The 19,641-nt window shown below is 35.9% G+C and overlaps 1 protein-coding gene across 7 annotated transcripts in view; it reads left to right on the forward strand.

The window, feature by feature from the left end:
• Nucleotides 1–19,641, forward strand: part of LOC121652819 (discs large homolog 1-like protein) — a 127,391-nt gene that overhangs the window by 94,706 nt on the left and 13,044 nt on the right. For 6 of the 7 annotated variants that reach the window (XM_042005867.1, XM_042005868.1, XM_042005869.1 and 3 more), the window contains 4 exons: nt 1,382–1,514; nt 3,014–3,170; nt 3,789–3,891; nt 17,321–17,435. In XM_042005867.1, coding sequence (XP_041861801.1) covers nt 1,382–1,514; nt 3,014–3,170; nt 3,789–3,891; nt 17,321–17,435 — 508 coding nt within the window. Of the gene's footprint in view, nt 1–1,381; nt 1,515–3,013; nt 3,171–3,788; nt 3,892–13,045; nt 13,415–17,320; nt 17,436–19,641 lie in introns of those variants that run through there. The other variant, XM_042005874.1, reaches the window with a different exon arrangement.

Raw genomic sequence — 19,641 nt, forward strand, 5'->3', positions numbered from 1 at the left:
GAATTCAAAAGGCTGTAGTTTAGAAGGGGTTATAGATAAAGGCATACAGTAACTGAAAATAACTTTGAATATGAGTTTATGATGGGAGTAAATTTCCTCATCTCTTTAGTATATTAAATGAGGATTGGCTAAAAGCTGAGAGTACTTCATCCTCATCAGCTCAGTGAGGTCTTTATAACTTGATTTTCTTCATAAACTTTGAACAGACCCCCCAAAAGATAAAAAAAACCAGAAAACAGTAGGATTAAAGATGCACATGTCTATTATTTTAATGGTATAAAGTGGTATCAGCTTGTGGCTCTTATTCTAGAGCTAGGACCTGTTTTGTTCAGTTACATTGCTTGATGCAATAGTGCTACTTTGGAGCTTAGGGGGTTACAACTCGATCATTGTTATTCACTACATCTTTGAGCTCAAAAATACTAAATAGGCTATAGTAAGGTAGCTGCTTCTCACTGAAATCAGCTCATGAGTTTTGGTTCTGTAGTAAATTGAATACTGAATTAAATCTTCAGTATTGATTGTGAGTTTGACATTTACAAAAGTCACAGGAACAAATCTTTAAAGATAAAAGAAGTTTTCATTATTGCCCTTCTTGGGGGGAAAAATATCTAATTGTAGCATTTTTTTAAACATAGGGAAATTCACCATGTGCTGATAACGTCTAGCTCACACAGCTCACAAGGTACTAATATTTGTTAGTGCCACTAACTTCAGATCCCTGAAATTACCTGTAATATTTTAATAAAAGTGTTGAGAATTTAAGAAAAAAGTTGCACATTATCTAAAAGAGTCGGGGTAAAGTTTTGGTAAACAAGTTAGATAAGAAGAGAAGATCTTATTTTCTGGATCTGAAACATAATCCTCCAGATAACACGGTAGTTGTTTGTTTATTCTAATAGTACAAACAGTTTGAGTGTCATTAAATAAATTAAAGTTGCCTGTCAACGTATATGTTAATATTTAAAATATATTCCTTATTTATCACATAGTCAATTTGTTACTTAACAGTCCCATATCAGCATTGTGAATTTGGGTCACTGACTTACAGCAACCCAATATCTTCCCAAATCAGCATATTATCAAACAACATGCCATTTATCGCTGCTCTTAGTCTAGCACTTTCCAAACTGCACATGGCATAATGGCATCTCTCAACATATCTGCAGAACACAACACAGGTGTATTGATACATACAGAGGTGTGATTAATCTGACCAAAAATATTTATGTTTATCTCTTAATCCAAGCCAGTTATGATAATAATGCTTCAGTTTTCAGAAGTACATAAAAATGTTTATTTTTATTTTTAAAAGAATTGTGAATAGAATAACATTTATAGCATTATCATTATTAAAACACATATTTATATGTTCTCTCAGCATATTCCCCACACCAGGACAACCATATAAGCCCCTACATGAGCGGCAGTCAGTCTGTAAGCCCTGCCCCGCTGACCACACCACGATACTCACCGCTGCCCAGGACCATGACCGGAGATGATGATGTCACGAGGTGAGAGCTCAAACCTGATGACACACTCAGGTGTATTTATCCTTAAAGGGAAAGTCCCAGAAAACAATTATGTGAGACTACAGGCATCTCTTTGTGTTAACTCTAATCCACAACAGCCACAGTCCTGCAGGTTTTAGATGTTTCCCTGCTCTAAGACATCCCTGATTACATATTTAAGGGAAACCTGATTCCTTTATAATTTAGTGTTGTTTGATCAATTTTTGTATACAATATTGTTCTTTGTTGTAACATGTATTTGATTATTTGGTGCATTTTTGAAAGCACCAATCTTAGGGAATTTTCAGGTTTTGCATAACTGAACTAAATTATCAGGCAGATTTAGTCAATTTTACAATTGATGTATATCCAGTTGTTTACCTTGTTTAAAGTGATTTCTTCCTTTTCTCCCCCCCCCCTTCATGCCTTATCTCTAAAAGATCACCACTGCTATTGTATGAAACCATTTAATAAAATAGTATAGGTTGCACTGGTTCCCATGTACACTGAGTATGAGCACACACACACACCCACACACACACATATACAAATACTCTCACTGCTGCTCTACTGTCTTTAATCCATTTTAATGGAAGGATTACAGCCTATAACAGCCCTCGTCACTCGACTGGCATCACCCTGGTTACCAGAATATGACTGATTTCGTCATAGACCTTTTGACCAATGAATGTGCTTTGATTATAATAAATCTGATAAGCCTCAGGCGGACTACGGGATGGTCATTTTGACGTCTGCTTTTCATTTTTTTTTCCCAATTACTCTTTCATCTCTTTCCCTCTGATTAATAGTGCAAGAAAAGGATAAAAGATTATAATAAATGGCTACTGAGTGAGCATAATTTTCTTACTTCTGCTTTCTCTCTGAGCTGGTGATTTGAGTTTAAATACCTGATATATAGAAATAAGCATTAAAAAAAAGTTATTTGTGGATATTTCACATGTGGCTAATCCAGCCAATTATAAATCCATTCATTTTCTAATGAATATGAAGCAATTAATCATGTGATCAAATTTATATAGCACTTTTTTGGACACTCAAGGCTTCATATTATGAATCATCAAAAAAATGTTTCTTTTCATGAAAAATTCAGTCCAGAGTAATTAGTGGGCGGGTTAAATAGTGAAATAAAATGAAGTGTGTGTCTAATGCCTTCGCCCGCAGTTGTGAGAATTTGCAGCAACCCTACAGAGCTGTAGTGTTGCTACATAATTCAGAAAGTACAATACTGACATCTGCTGGTATGCGTTGTAAATAATCTTCCAACTGAAGTTAATCCAGTTATTACCACAAGTCACACACATTCATAAAGTACATGGATACATACATAATCACATTAAAAATAATTAGCAATATCACCAGGCATTTTAGTCATCCTTGTATAATATATATATATATATATATATATATATATATATATATATATATATTTATATATTTAAACCAAAAAACTACAGTGAATGTGTAATTTGTGTTTTCTCCAGGGAACCAAGACGGGTAGTACTGCAGAGGGGCTCTACAGGTCTCGGATTCAACATTGTTGGAGGAGAGGATGGAGAGGGAATTTTCATATCCTTCATACTTTCTGGAGGTCCAGCTGATCTCTGTGGTGAACTTAGAAAGGGAGACCGCATCCTGTCGGTACGAGCAAAGATCTCATCTTATAGGGGATGTAACTAAATGGCAGTCACCATTATTATTGTTAATAACTCTCATTTGATTTTATTGCTGCATAGCTTACATACAGGGGCTCATAAAGTAAATCATTTTGTCAGTTAATCTTCCTCGAGAGCCTCTCTGTGTAGTTCATCCACCTTTTTACGTCAGTGATGTGATGTCATACAGTTAAGAATAAGTGTGCGATTTCTGCCAAAGCTGAGCATAATGAACATTTAGATTTTTACTAACTACAGCAATCTGAACGTCGAAGGAGGTTTCAGTTAACTGTTATTGTCTTTGCCTGTCAGTCAGTAACCAGTTATGACTGACAAGGGATGTGTGTATTAAGCCTGCATTGTGTGTGTTTGTTGTGATCCTCTAGAAATATGGTTTTAATTTTCTTTGTAAGGGGTTCAAGCTGGATTTAATTCTCAGGCTGCAGAGATGCTGACATTCCCTGCGGAATTTCTGTATTATTTATTCATACATGCAAGTGAAGATAGTGAATAATTCTATGCATTCAAGGCTTAAAAAAATTTACAAATATATTTATAGCAGCTTTAATTGTGGCTCTAATGTTGTGCATGTTTGTATGTGTAGGTAAATGGGGTGGATCTGTCCAGTGCAACACATGAGCAGGCAGCTGCAGCTCTGAAGAATGCAGGACAGACTGTTACCATACTAGCACAGTACAGACCAGAGGGTGAGTCCTGGAATAATGCATAAGATAATGTGAAAATTCCTCGTTAGATATTAAATATGTATTTGAACAATTTCTACTTTGTAGTTTAGGGTTTTGTTAGTTTTTTTTTTTTTTTTTTGTCTTTGTGTTTTTGGTGTGTTTTTTAATATAGATTTAGTAGATATGTGTATTTTGTATTTTACTATTGTATTCATATGTACTGCGGATGAGCTCTGTGCTCCACTTTATTAAGAAAACCTCAAATAACAAGGTTTTAGGCAAACACAGTATGTGTACACATAAAGTGTTAAGAAAGTATTAAAAGGGAAGAAAAACCGAGTGCTATTTTAATATAGAGATGGCATGTCAGTATGTACCAACTCTTCTGTGTTTTTTTATTTATTTTTTTGTATTTTTTGCATATTAGCAATTAAAGCATATTAATTACATTCATTGCTAGATGAGACTTAAACATAATCCTGATCATAACTTTCAACCAAAACTATCCCTTTAGACAGATGTTTGAGGGTTTGGCCCAGTGAGTGAATGAGGAATAAGTAAGAGTAAGCGAGGCCTTACTCTGGGTGTCATATTTACATTCCTCCTCACAAAGATAGACTTACACTCTAATTCACAGGATGGTGCCCACCAAGCACTACCATGGACCTTGGCCACTGGGAGTTGCTTAAAAGGTTGTAACCAAGGAAACCAGGTTATAAGTGCTGACCGTCTTGGCTGATGGGATGCTTTCATGGTGGGGGCCTGAACATAGATGCTATACATGTACCCACACAAAGCTGATCTGCATTTGGTCCACAGATCCCTGATTTACTAAAGCAATGCTTCTGCTGGCGTTTCATTCGTGTGTTTGTCAAGTAGAGAAGCTAATAGAAAAGCAGAAGTCGTTTCCATCCATCTATCCATTTTCTATACTGCTTAGTCCTATTTAGTCACGGACAGAAGTTGTTTATCAAATCAAATCAAATTTTATTTATACAGCACTTTTCATGCAAAAAAGCAGCACAAAGTGCTTTACATAATAATCCCTAATTTGTTATTTTTAGTTTTTTGACTAAATTTAGATTGATATAGATAGAAAGTTAACCTCTTAACCCAATATTGCTGAATGTTTTATATTTGATATATACCATTTCTGATATCTAAATCTGATATCCATCATTTTATGGTAAAAATGTGGCTCAAAACTCCTTTTGTACACAATCTAATACTTGTATTCTGCCCTCTGGTGGATGCAATAATAATAATTAAATAATGCACTACAATAAGTTTGACACATCACGTGGGAATAAATGGTAAATGTACAAAAATTATTTTTGTTGTTTTTTTAAATTATTTTTTAAAGTACTTTACGTAAAAAAATAGACTTTTTTTTTTCTTTGGTCAGGCTTTAAAGGCTTTCATGTAGCTTAATATTCTGCTATAGAAATTTTTGTTCTGATTTATTTTTCTTTTTTATCTTACAAATAATCAATATCAGTTTGTAGTATATGAAAAAATATAGGGGGCTAGAAAAGAAAGCAAAAATATGTTAGAATGGTGAATTCAAAACACAAGGATTATGTCAGACACCCTGATAGACCCCTTTGCTTTTAGGTCTTATTTCCATTAGCATTTTGTTTTGTTGCTTTGTACATTTTGACCTTGATATGAAAAGGCACAGAATTAATGAAAAAAAACCAAAAAAACAAAACAAAACAAAAAAAAGGCCCCTCTCGCAAAGATATTATGCCTTCACTGCATTACTGGAAAGTTTCATAAAACCGTCAGCTATAAATATTGTAACAGAGCTTAGTAATTTTAGAACATCTGAGTCATAACCATAATATCTTGTAAAAAATAATAAAATAATAATGGATTAGATTTATATAGCGCTTTAATTTAAAGTAGTTAAGCAGTTAGTTAGTTAACGAGCCAAAAAAGCATGATCACATTACCCTGATCCTCGCGTCTTTGTACTGGCTCCCTGTTAATTCTAGGGTTGATTTTAAGATTTTATTATTTGTTTTTAAGGTTTTACATGGACTTGTCCCACCATCGGACCTCATCAAAATTTATACTCCGACGCAAGCGCTGAGGTCCAAGGGCCAGTGTTTACTTGCAGTACCTAAGGCGAGACTTAAAGCCAGAGGGGGCAGGCCCCAGACTCTCTTCTGGAATTATTTAATTTATTGTAGTATATTGATTTTGTGTGCAGCACTTTGTTGCTTTGTTGTGAAATGTGCTATATACATAAAGTGATTGATTGATAGTATGCAGGTCAAACTGATAAAGCCTCACTCATAACAGCGTGATATACTTTAGGGTGTGGTAAGAAAGTACTGTAAGGACCTTTCTGGTTTACTTTGGAGCTCTTTTCAGTACTCTGATGTCTCTCCGGATATAAGCAGAGATAGCTCTGAGATTATGTGTGATGAGCACAGGAAGTGTAATAATGTTAGTGCAGAAGCTAATGGCACATTGACACTGGTTTTGAATCAAATACTACTGAGACAACCATTGAATTTCGTCTTGCTTCCCAGTGTTTTCTCCAGTGTGTTGAGTAGGATCAGCACCACGGATAGCTCTTTATGCTTTGAAAACATCCTAAAAAAAGAGGTCTGCAAACCTTACAATCCAAAGAGCCATATTCCCCTCAGCCCAGCTAAATAAAACTTGTTTATAGCCGCAAAAGTTAGTAGACCTTTTGAAAAAAAAGACAAATTATAATTCTTCATAAATATCTACTATAGGTTATTTGTTGTCATTTAAGAACCATATTTTTATTTCTATTTTTAGGTTTTAAAATAAAGAAAAACATAAAACTTTTGCAAAAATAGGCAGACTTTCTTATATGGGATGTAGATATTTGTGGAAAATTATGTTTAAAAAAAAGCCCATAATTTTTAAAGAAAAAGAGATTGGAAAAAATACCGGTACTTTTAGTCTGATAATGTTGTGGAAATTCAGTGCAATTTTTCCATGAAAAAAAAAAAACAAGTAAAATTGCTAAAAATCTACAGTTGTTTTTGTATCTATATTTAAAAACAGTAGTTCTTTAGCATTTGTAGCCATGTATTACGAGTCATTGTGGAAGGTCCAGAGAGCCAATTTCTGCTCCGGAGCTGCAGGTTGCAGACTCCTGTCCTAAAGAAATCCTCAACCAACACATATCATAGATTCCCAGAATGTAATGCTCAAAGAAGGATTTAAATATATTGTATCTTGCTAATTTAAAAGGGGCAGCTCCTGTAGTTTGCTTAAACTAACAGCATTTACAAGAGAGTCTGCACTCTATTTTAAAACTAAGGTGATGTAATGTGTCATATTTGATGCTCCAATACCATTGCTCTGCCATTGATCTAAATGCTTACTTACTAATGCTTACTGTCCTCAAGTAACAATTAGACGGACAATGTACATGCAGTTTACTGAAATTCAACAGGAAATTGAAACATCTATGAATACCATAATGTTGAATCAGAGCAAACTTTGAGGCCTAATTGGAATATACATTACTGATTCTGTCCTACTTGACCAACCAAAGACCAAAATGGTTCAAAAGTCTTTTGTTTTTGTTTGGTCAAGCTCTGCTGTGAAGCTGTCTGTTGATATGTTAGGATTCTTACTGTGACTACAGAGATCAGGTATCATACAGTGACTGACAAAGATGTTCATTTTTTATGCGTTGCATTTTCCAAAGATAATGCATAAGTCTGTGAAGATTCTATTCAATTCAATAAACTTTATTAGTCCGAGGGGCAATTTAAAAGGCACAGTGGAGCAGCCTTAAAGAAGGCATCATAATTTAAATTAAAGACAAAAAGGATAACAAACGATTTACATAATGTAAGAAAAATCCAAAAGATTAATTAACACTGAGACACATAAGATAAATATTCTAAAATAATTGAGTGTTTGTGTCGTGACTCTTCTACAGACTTTATTAGTGGTTGTTTATTGAACTGTATATCAAACCTTCTGTCCATGCTGGACTGTGGTCAACACCATGAATGTGTGAGTGTGTGTGCATGCATGCATCTGAGGACCATGTTTGTCTCATTCCTGCAGTGATAACATGCAGTGCTCCCTCTGTTTCACACACACACTTCCTGCCAACAAAAAAGGAGCTCATAACAAGCTCTACCACGAGAGGAAAAATGTCTGTGTGTGCAGGTCTCCTCCTGTTATTTATATTAATATGGCACCTACTGTAGCCGAACACAGCACAGAACCAAACTGCTCATGCTTTGTGTGTGTGTGTGTGTGTGCGTGTTGTTGGATTCAGCTGATGCAGCGGGTATATATTTGTTTTTGTTAGTACAGCAGATGGAGTGGGATTGTTTTTTAAGAAATTGTCGTGTTGCATTAGCACTGCAGTCATTCCTTATCACACCTCAGGTAATACTTGTAAATTTATATTTATTTCACCAGGTGAGGCTGTTGGAATATATTACATTCTTAATTATTTGATTTTAAGTGCATTTCAGGTCTAGGGTGGGCATTAGAGGCAGGATGTGAGCTCATAAGGTTCATATTCAGATTTTAGTGTTAATGTGCACCCAGTGTACATTGTAGTTACAGTTCAGCTTCACATGGATAATTCGGGATGAGTGGAGAAAATAAATCCTGCTCTCACCATAATAAGCCATTGTCCAAATTTACATTCACAAAAGGACCACCCAACACGCTTTTCAAGGCACTTTTAATACCCAACTGACCCAATTTCAACAAAATTGTTTTTCTGATGTTAACATCAGTCACATTTTAATTTTGGGCATTATCTTTTAGTTAAAAGCTTTAATGGCAAAATTTTCCGTATGTCCCCAGAGTAAAGAATCCTTTAACAAATTCCTGGATCCCGCTGTGATCTAAATCACCCCCAAAATCTAATCACCTTTTCCTTTATTTCATGTCTGAGATATCCTGAAAATCAAAATCCATTCATACTATTTTAAGTTATGTTGCTAACAAACCAATGCCGCCGAATACCTTCAACTCTTTAACTCAGGCAGATTAAAGAAACATCTTCAGTCTTACAGTTTCTTCTGCTCCTGCACTCTGCATACTAGGGGCTAGTTATGTGTGAACAAGAGCTGGCCACAACCAGTGTCTCTCACACCTCACTGTGGACGTATGATGTATTAAATAACATTTGATGAAAGTGTCCTTTTGAATTGACAATTTATCTATTTTACGATAATAGCATAGAGTTTACTACCCTTTTCCCTAAATTTAGTCTCATTATATTTCAAGTTATTAGCAGCAAGTGACCTGACAGAGGATCTGTAACAGCTGCACAGTTTAATATCATGAGGCAGCATCATTCTAAGTTAGCTAACATTAGACCAAGAGCCACTGGCATTACAGACCAGAAGCTTATGATCTTACGGTCAAAAGAAAAGGAGGTTTCTAATAACAATGTTTGCAAATTTTTTTGTTTTATTTATCTATTTGTTTATTTATTGTTGCTGTTGTTGTTGTTTTTTTTTTTTGTTTTTGTTTTTTTTTTTTTGCTTTTTTTCTATTAAAGTACAATGTCACCTTTAAGTGGGTCAAGATTTGTCATGATGCTAAAATTTCCAACTCAGTTCTGATACTTAAGACAGTCCTCGATACTTGATATAATTTTTGATACTATAGAGCAATGGTCCACAAACTTTTGGACTTATGACCCCCAAGATAACATATGTTGGTTTTTGCACCCCCTACCCCCACACCATGACTTGGTGATTAATGTTGTAATGTATTAAATAGGTCGTCTTGCAGCCATCCTCTAAATATGAGGCTGGAAATCAGAATCTTCATAAATAATTATTTGATATAGGCTATATATTTTTCCAATTATCTGGCAACCTCCTGAAATTATCTCACGACCCTAGGGGGGTCCCAACCCCCAATTTGAGAACCACTGCTATAGAGAAGGGTCAAATTTTTAAAACACATCAATGTCAAAACACTACAAAAACAACACAACTCAAACAATACAATAGAAATATATTATACCATACCATACCATACCATAGAGAGGTCTGAAAACTTGCTAAATGTAGTGACAAAGTTGCTAAGTTAGCAACACTATAAACAATGGGTCCACCAGGTAGCTGCTGTACGGGCAGGTATGTCTGCTGCAGTGCGGCTGGTTCCTTTCTGTGAACCTGTAGACAGCAAATTGGCACTTTCGATACCTGTGCTGATTAATATCTTACTAAATACTACAGTTTAGTATCAATTAGTATCTGAGAATCCATTTTTTGATAGTACTACTTTTAAGTCATTAAAACTTAATACATAATAAATGACTGTAAAACTTGTATAGATCAATTTACATGTAGGAAGGAAGCATAGATAGGATAAAACTAGTTAAAGAATGTTAATGCCAACTCAAGCTCACTATTATTTGTCACACAACAGGAAATTCTGCATTGCTGTTTCATTTCTCAGATCTCCAATTATCCAATACAGCCAAGTATCCAATTCAGCTGTTGTCTGTGCTGAATGCCTGTGTGCTCATTAATAAAAACTACATGCAGCAGTGATGACCTTTAAGCACTATATTTTCCCTTTTTGTAAAGTTTCCTAATTTGGGTTTGCAATTCCTGCTGGTTCACAGCAGTATTGGTCACTGGGATTACACACTATTGTCACATATACACATACACACAGACACATTCTCGCATGACAGGCAGTGTCTGTCAGCAGTAATACTGAGGTGATGCAGAGAGGATTATCTTCACTTCTGTTAGCCTGCTTATTAAACTTTGTATTTCTGTGTGTGTGTATATGTGTGAGTGTGTGCCATGCATGTCGGTTGTTATGCATCAGATTAATAGTAACTGCATTCCTGGGCTTCAGACACAAAGTTGTTAAAATATTGTCTGCTGACCGCATTCATTAAAGTAATTTTCTTTAATTTCTTGTTCAGTTCTTTTCCTTCATGTGCTTCCTCTCCACCTTTTAGCTTCTCTCCTCCCCAGTGTTTGTGGGTTCTGTGGAAATGATCTGACTTGCCACTTGCAAAGAGTTATCTTGGGCATTGCAGGCTTCAGTTATAAGGGGAAGCTCACTGATTTGAGTTTTGCTGGGTGCCACCTCGTCACAATAACGCTTAGCAGCAGGAAAGGTTTTCACAATGCAACAAAGCAGATATGCAGAAAAGCAGCTCTTTCAAAGGAGATATTTGATTGCTTTATTTGATCGCTTCTTCTCCTTCTCTCCTCTGATCTCTCCTGCAATCTGATCAGTTAATCAATACCAGTATAGATTACTCTACCGGACTGTTTCAATTATAGATGAGCCCCAGCCAGCACTGCTATTTTTAGAGCCAAGGCTTTAAAGTGCAATGAATATTTCACATTTATAAAATCGAGTCACCAGGTGAAGGATTTTGGTTTTACTGTGTTTTTGCACATTTAATTTAAGAGTTTTATGTCTGTTATTAAGACGTTTCATGAAACATTTTGATCACAGTCTACAAGCACACTTCTCTTGCAATTAAGTCTTATGTGTCTCATGGGGAGGTAAACCTTTTTTTGTGGGGGAAAAAACTGCAATCACATTTGCCTCATACTCTTTGATCAAAGTGTCACTTTCATAGACAACTAATTGTCATTGTCAATTCAAGAAAAGACACATTTTTACTTTTGACCATTTCTCTTTTTGTGGTACGAGTTTATCTCCAACAAAGCAACCAATACTGGCCTAATAATGCCTGTTGTACATATGTATATTTTTAGACTCATATTGGACTGAGACTTCTTCTGAATTTTTGCTAATCTAAACAGAAAAGTTTCTTTTATAAAACTATGCTTTGATAAAAAAAAATGCATTAGTATGGATGAAACCCAAGTTCACCATCAATGATTTACTTCGACCCTCTCTCCAGCCATCTGTCAGATCTGATGATAAATCATAAAAGCTAAACTACCTGAGACTCCCTACCAGTCAGAACAGAGGGGGGCCTATTAGACAACAAGTGAAATGTCTTACAAATCAATATCATTGATTTGAGAAAGCATTACATGGATTTCTAAGGCTACAAGACACATAGTGCTGCTACAAAAAAAAAAAAAAAATGTAAAAGGGCATCTACTATCCTTTGTGCAGGCCACAAAATAGCAGAAATATAACTAGTTAGCTAGTTAATTGTGATTTGTCAGCCATATTTTTCAATATCCTCTATGTCTAAACTAATAGAGGCCATAGGCACAGTGGTTATTAAGTTTTTAAATTTTCTCTGTGAGTCTTCAAAATGTCCCACAATTATGTAATGAAGAGTTGGCTAAACAGGAAAAAGGGCAAGGAGTAATCTGAAAGGAAAATATTGGTGCAACACCCTCTGTCCTAAAGGTGTGAGTTGCCCATCTCCAGTGGTTCTCCGTTGGATAGCTGCACACTATGCAGAAAAGACCAGCTGCTCAGGGGAACAATGCTCCTCTAGAGACAGAAAGAAGGGAAGAGAGGAGAAGTAAATAAGGAAAGCAGAGAATAAAAACCCTGAAACGATTTGTCTCTGTCACGACCTCCTCCCCCTTCTTTTTTTAATGGTCTCCTCCTTCTCACTTTTCCATTTTCCATCACTCTAACCCTTTCATTGCGTCTCATTTTCTCCCTCATTCACCGTGTGTATTTGTCTTGATATTAATCTGATTAGGCTTCATTGAGGTGATGTATGTTGACACCGACAGTTAAATGCTGATCATGTGAAACCTCATATCTGGTGAGGTTGATGTATTATAACAAGAAGCTTCATTTCTAATGAAAACTGAAGAAAACAGGTCTAAAATAAACACAGACTAACATAAATCAGTAACCCCAGCATGAGTTGAAGTCCTTATGAAGATGAATACAAATTTCTATTATTTGCAGCTTCCATATAAAATGAACAGATTACTGTTTTGGAACTTTGAATTAAGCTATTACTTTATCTTCCCAAAAATCAATTTTAAAAATGCTTGGTCAAGCTCTGCTGGGCGTTTGTGTGGTGTGTCAAGTAATTCCCCAGGCCAAAGTAGGGCAGGAGAGCCTGGCACAGACTCAGCTTCCTGCATGAGTGACCTGAGGGAACTATGTGTGTCTGTAAGTATGTGTGTGTCTCCGCCCTACAGCAAGCTGCTGTCAAAGAGGGGGAGGAGCAAAATGAACACACCAGCAAACGAGAGATAGAGAAGAGTGTAGTAGAGAGAAAGAGTTAGCATCTGTTGTTTCTCTGGCAGCTGAACAGCACGGGACTGATTTCACACACATTGTTTTGTTTTTTGTTTTTTATTTCCATCTTGCTTGTGTCACACATATACTTCATACCTCCACACGCTTGTATTCATTCACACACACACTCACACTCTCACTCTCCACTCTGGCTCTCTCATATGCCGAATTCAACGTGGAGCTGGCATTAGCTCTTCTTCAACATTTCTGCTTTTCTTCTCTTTCACACCTCTGGACTCTGAGATTCAAACCTAACTTTCATTCACCAAGACACTGATCTGAAAGCCACTGTGCTGGGATCACATTGTGGACGTTGAGGCTGCCTATCTGCCAGCAGTGTGTGAGTATAGCTGAGAGGGAATTGAACTGATTTGCCTATCAATATCTTGCCAGAGAAACATTGTGGAACTTTTGGTGCTTTTGGGAATAATGGGAAAGGTAATGGGAAAGGCAGCAGCATTGGCTTAGAATCCATTTTGCTTTATTACAAGGTTTGTTTTAAGGCTAAAGAAAATGAATACTTATTTAAAATTATAACTCCAAGCTGTCATTCTCAATTTTAATCCTTAATGTCTCTCAGGTCTCATATAATATCTCAGCTGCAACACTCTTTGTTCTGTAGATCAAAAAGAGTCACAGGAACTCTTGCTCCACAGTTTCTCTGTCTCTGTATCCATTATTTGATTTTTTTTTTTTTTGGTGTATCAACTCTTCACTTTTTGTCATTTTTGTCTCTTACCACCTTTCTATTCCACACAGTCGGCCATCTTCTCATCCTCCCTTTCAATTTTTTTTTCCTTTTTCTCCTTGTAACGTAACATTGTATTGAGGTGATGTGTGCTGACAGATGGTTAGATGCTGATGATGTGAAAGTTGGTCATTTTGATGTTTGACATGAAGGTTCACAAGAAAAGAAGAGCAAATTTTTTATCCAACAAAGTGTGATGGATTAGAGGCAATTTTGGTTTAAACTAGAAAATGTCAATGGTGCAAAAAAAAAGAGTAAGAGTAAATATGGTTCATACAAGGTCGTTTTGATTTTCCTCTCTCTCATGGAAATATTAGAGGTAGTTTTTCTGTTTTTATTAAAACTTCTAGCTGTGGAACAATCACAATATAGTTTGTTGTATCCTGAAAATTTTACTAACTTCAGATTAAGTCTTTGAGCTTCTTCAGTACACTTCAGTTGTTTACAACATTGTGTCAAATTGAGGAAATCATTTGCTGGAAATCAGCAGAAATCTGACTGTTCTGGGTCCATTAAACAGGCAAGACAGGGTGAAGAGAAATAGAGCAAAAGACGAGAAAAATCAAGAGATACTGCAGGTGTGTGTGTATGTGTGTATGACCTGTGTACCTCGAGTGTGATTGAATTACTGAGGGTTAATTTGATTCTGTAAACCAAAGTAACGGTTTAGGCACACACACAAGCACACAAGGACATCATCAGAGGGGCTTTTTTCAGTCTTTTGAATAACGATGTTGCCATTGTTGTGTTTGTTCAGAGGTTTCTGGGAAGTTGATGTGGTGAATAGTGTGGAAGACAGCCAAATCTGCTCGTTGCTTGGCTGCACTGGATTAAAATATTGCATCTACTGTCATGCAGACACAGCAACCAGCTGTTTAAATGTAGAAATTGATATTGTCCCTGATCATCATCAAGACAATTATGCATAAGCTAAAAACATTTTAAACGAGCATTTCCATGTTAAGCATGCAATTAATTTACATTTATAACTAAAGAGATACAATGACATTTTTATAGCTACTATACCCCCACCCCTCATAAAAAGGTGCGGAAGGGGGGTCTGAAACTTAAGTGTTTTTGCTGTATGTAGCAGAAGGATATGACGCATAGGACAGTTGTGCTGAGTGTGTGAGTAAATCATTGCACTTTTCATTGATTGGCTACCCAGGGAGTCCCGCAATTTTCCACTTGTCATTCAAGGTAGATGAGCACACAGTTGTTACTGATGATGAAAACTGAAATGAATAAAATTAAATTCATCAATGCATTCATAGATCTGCACACCTTAAAAAAGAAAAACTGCTTGCAGTGTAATTTCATTATTTTAAGATATGCAAGGATGAAATGTGAATAAAAACAATTCAGACACTTTGTGGGAAACTCCTTTTCCAACATGTAAATTTGTTTTTACGTTGTGTGCATTCAGTATATCTGTAATATCTCACCCAAAGAACCAATAAAAGCTTAATGACTTTTTGAAAACGCTGCACTAGTGATGCTGCATCACACCACTCTAACGTCACTCTGTGAAGTCATTGTGCATGTTTAATGGGAGCCTTCAGAATTACCTATTTTTCAGTTTTCAGCAGAACATGAAAGCAGAGAAGTCCGTTCTCACATGCAGCAGCTGCTCTCCATGACAGCACTCATACAAGGTGCATGAGTTTATCCACTGCGTTCGTACATCACATAATTCATTCTTAAGAATTTTATTCACTTAATTTTAATTGTACGATGATCTACTTACATGGCAGATGAAAGTTGTTGGCATGTTGTCTGAGGAGTGATGGGAGGAAGAAGGGAAGGCAGGGTTCACACCGAAGAACAACCATTCCCTTGTTCCAGACTGCCTGCATCTCAGATTTGCCCAGAGATTGAAATGGGTCTGATGTTAGTCCCTCTGAAAGCTGGCTTCCCCAACCAGGAAACAGTGAGCTAATCAGAGACTAAACAGAGATGACAAAGGCTGAAGGCATGCTTTTTCTGCACAACAGGATGTCTTTGTCATAGTAATCCTTTTTTAAGTCAGCGTTTATAAATAATTTACATCCCACATTTATGGTAAGCCGAGTGTGATTTTGTTTGCATGATTTATACACCGTATATAAACAATAGACAGACCCTTCTTGATATCACCAATAAATTTGCAAAGTACATTTTGAAGCCTTGGCTTGGCATCCAGCCATCTCCATGTTGGTCTTGTTGGAGCACATTCATTCACAGACTCATTGAATTATAAAACTACTTTTATAAAGACCACCACCTTCCTGATCAGAACGTATGAACCTAGCTAAAGAGACTTAAACAGCTCAACAGGAAAAAATGCTGATTTAGTAATTCACGAGAGAAGTTGAAGTTTTGTGCCAGCCTGTTTGTGGCAGAGATGCTTTGGGGCAGTACCTAGTGGCCATCTGTGGCATTGCACTTTAAGGTTTTTCCATAGTGCAGTGTTTTCCAATCGAGGTCCTCAGGACCCCCTGCCCTGCATGTTTTAATTTAACCCTACTTTAACACCTGAATTAAATGAATAGCTTAACAGGCTGCAAGAGAACTTGGTGAGGAAGTTCATTAATTTGAATCAGATGTGTTGGAGTAGGAACATGTCTAAGACATGCAAGGCTGGGGGTCCCGAGGACCAGGATTGGGAAACACTGCCATAGTGAATTACCATACACCAGCAAGTGACTTTTTTATATTTTCTTTCAGTCCACAGCATGCAATGTATGTACATCTGAGGAGATTAAATCAGGAGTTCATAATCAGATTGAGTCTATGGGTGATCTGTTTATAGTTTAACAGATCTTCACCGAAATGTGACACAGTATGCATTGAGACTTATATGTTTGTAGTTGCACAAGGTAAGGCAAGGCAAGGCAGTTTATTTGTATAGCACATTTCATGTACAGGACAATTCAAAGTGCTTTACATAAAACAAAGGCATTACAGATATTTAGAAATAGTAAAAGGCATCAACACATAATTACAATAAAATAATAAATTACATTAAAATGATTAAAAGCAAGATAAGTTAAAAAGTTAACATGCAGATTTCATGCATAGGCTCATGAGAAAATAAATGTTTTTAGCCTGGATTTAAAAATCTCTACATTTGGTGAAAGTTTAAGGTAATCATTGTCCTTGCACAAACACAAGGACAATAACATTTTTGCCATTTTAATAAAATATAAAATCTCTTATGCTTGTACTTGTTGCTCTGTAGTCATCTAAGGAAACATGATTGTCACTGAAAATAAAGCTCCACCATCCTTCAGGCTGTTTTCTGTTCATGCTTTGCTCTTCTTGTTCATCTTCTGAGTGACTGAAGTGTAAAATTCGCTACTTCTAATGTGGAACAGCAGGTAGATTGTAAAAATAGCTAAAACCAGACATTTCATAAATAATTATTAAATGTCTGGAAAATGGAAAATGTTAAAGAAGAATTGTCTGACATCTGCTTGTTCTAACAAGATTTCCTTTTTTGTGTGTCCTTTTTTGTAGAGTACAGCCGTTTTGAAGCAAAGATCCATGACCTGAGAGAACAAATGATGACCAGCAGTGTCAGCTCCAGCTCCATGTCACTACGCTCCACACAGAAACGCACCCTTTATGTCAGGTAACACACACACACAGTGTTATTCAGTGTCCGTCAGTGTGACAACTATTGTAAAGTCTTATCTCTAGTCTGTTTCATGGATGTAAGAGACTAAATTAGAGGTTATTACATATAGGATCACAACAAGATTGTGTTGAGAATGCTGTCTCACTCAAACACATCTTGCCTGTTACTTCTCTGTGTCCTTTGCCCCTTACTATTGTCCTTGGTTGCTCAGTCTTCTCTGAATCATCAAGTCTACCCCTTTGTCCATGTTTGCAGCCCAGAAGCTGCTTCAGACTTAGGCCAACTACCCTTTTGATCATGTCATTTCCATGTCTTTGTAATTGATAATACAATTATTTATGGCACCTAGGTTCACGGTGTCACATCAGAGCTTGTGGAAGGTCAGTCACATCAAAAATCAAACAAAATAAAATCAAATCAAGCTTTATTTATACAAAAGCAAAAGTGCTTTGCATGATAAAACGATAATTCAGCAGAGGAAACTGCTGAAGCACATATTTGTATGTAATATTGCTTTTGTCTGTATTAAAGTTACTGAACAATAAACTATACTCCCAGATTTTATGGCCTGGATACCACAAAGATTAAATTAAACCAGCATTTTGAGCTAAACTCCACAAAAATGCCTTTTCAGAAGAGACTATTCTCTAAATCTGGCGTCTGAAGGCTTTAGAATAAGAACCATTTTGAACAGCAGAAGTGTCTTTTAAGGTTTTAGAGATTAAAATCGTGGTTTTGTTTCAATAACATGAATTTCCTCGCGTCCTCAAGAGAGAAGTCAGAATATATTGTACATTAAAAAAAATCTACCCTGAATATGTGAAAGTGGGCTTGAAGGAAAACGCAGCAGCAGCTGATCAGCAGTCAGTCTGAACCACATACACACACACACCAGTTCACACAGAACAGAACTGAGCTCAGAACCTATAGAAAGATTTAGAGGCCAAAGGTCATTTTAAGGTTTGAAAGGTTTGAAGCTGAAGAGCAACTAATTTTTAAAATGATTTATCCAAATAAGTGGGTATCTGTGGGTATATATTAGAGTGGGTACCTGTTTTATTATTTTTTTTCTTCTTACTGACTGAGAAAGAAGAAAATTGATCCATTTTCTATTTCATTGTGTAATCTAAATCAAAATGAAGTACTGATAGATTATTTTCTTATGTGAGACATCAGGAATGAACCCCATAAAAAAAAAAAAAAAAAAAAAAAAAAAACTATCCACTTTAACTACAGTCTAATGGTTAATTATGAGGAATGATGACATCACTGCTTGCGCACATGCTTGATAAATTTTGAGACAGTTAGCCATGATTGTTATTACATTTGTATGTCATTGAGTTTTTATTTTGCTTTAGCAAAATTGATAAAATTGATAAATTGAAATTGAAATAAAAATTGAAATTTTATGAATTGATAAATACAATCTTGACCAATCTTGTTCATACATTTTTATTCAAACTAATCTTCTAAATGATGGTGCTGTACATAAAATTTTTAGACTTCTAACTACCACAGCATGTCATATGTATCCAGAGAGAGGGTGGCCATAGTGAAGACCAAACTTTGTTTATGGATGGTGTGGTAAACGTCCATGACAAAACCATGAAACGATTTACTTTAAAGTCAAGAAGAAGGCTGACGAATGCATGTGTATGAAAAGAAATGTAGAATTGGTTGAAGATGAATCCATTTTCCTGGATTGTTTTGAAAGCGAAGGACATTTAGGGTCATTGTGTTTGATTATGATTTAATTCCCTCATTTTTTTGTAAAGACCAGTTTAAAGTTGATTGAAGAAACTGGTTCCATTTTTAAGATGCATATGTTTTATGAATCAGCTTAGAGTGGAAATATTAATTAAAATGATATTTTTAAAGAAACCTTTAAAGAAATTTACAGAAATACAACAGGCTGTGTAAGGGTCTACATTTAAACAATTTATAAGGACAATTTAATGAATAGTGCAACTGAATGACATCTCTTGTAAGGTAATCAGTTCACAAACTGAATATTAATGACAAGTCCTGTCAAAATTAGACCAGGATCATTTCAAGGTTACATAAAATAATTTAGTAGTCCCCCAACAGCCCACATGATAAATCACTGTCAGAGAAACAGCTCCTGTATCTCGTTTTCTGCCCAGAAATAACCAATCAGCCTGCTAACATCAAAAAGGAAGCCTCACACTGGCAGTCAATT

This window comes from Melanotaenia boesemani, chromosome 14 (genome assembly GCF_017639745.1).
Source record: "Melanotaenia boesemani isolate fMelBoe1 chromosome 14, fMelBoe1.pri, whole genome shotgun sequence".
Taxonomy (NCBI): domain Eukaryota; kingdom Metazoa; phylum Chordata; class Actinopteri; order Atheriniformes; family Melanotaeniidae; genus Melanotaenia; species Melanotaenia boesemani.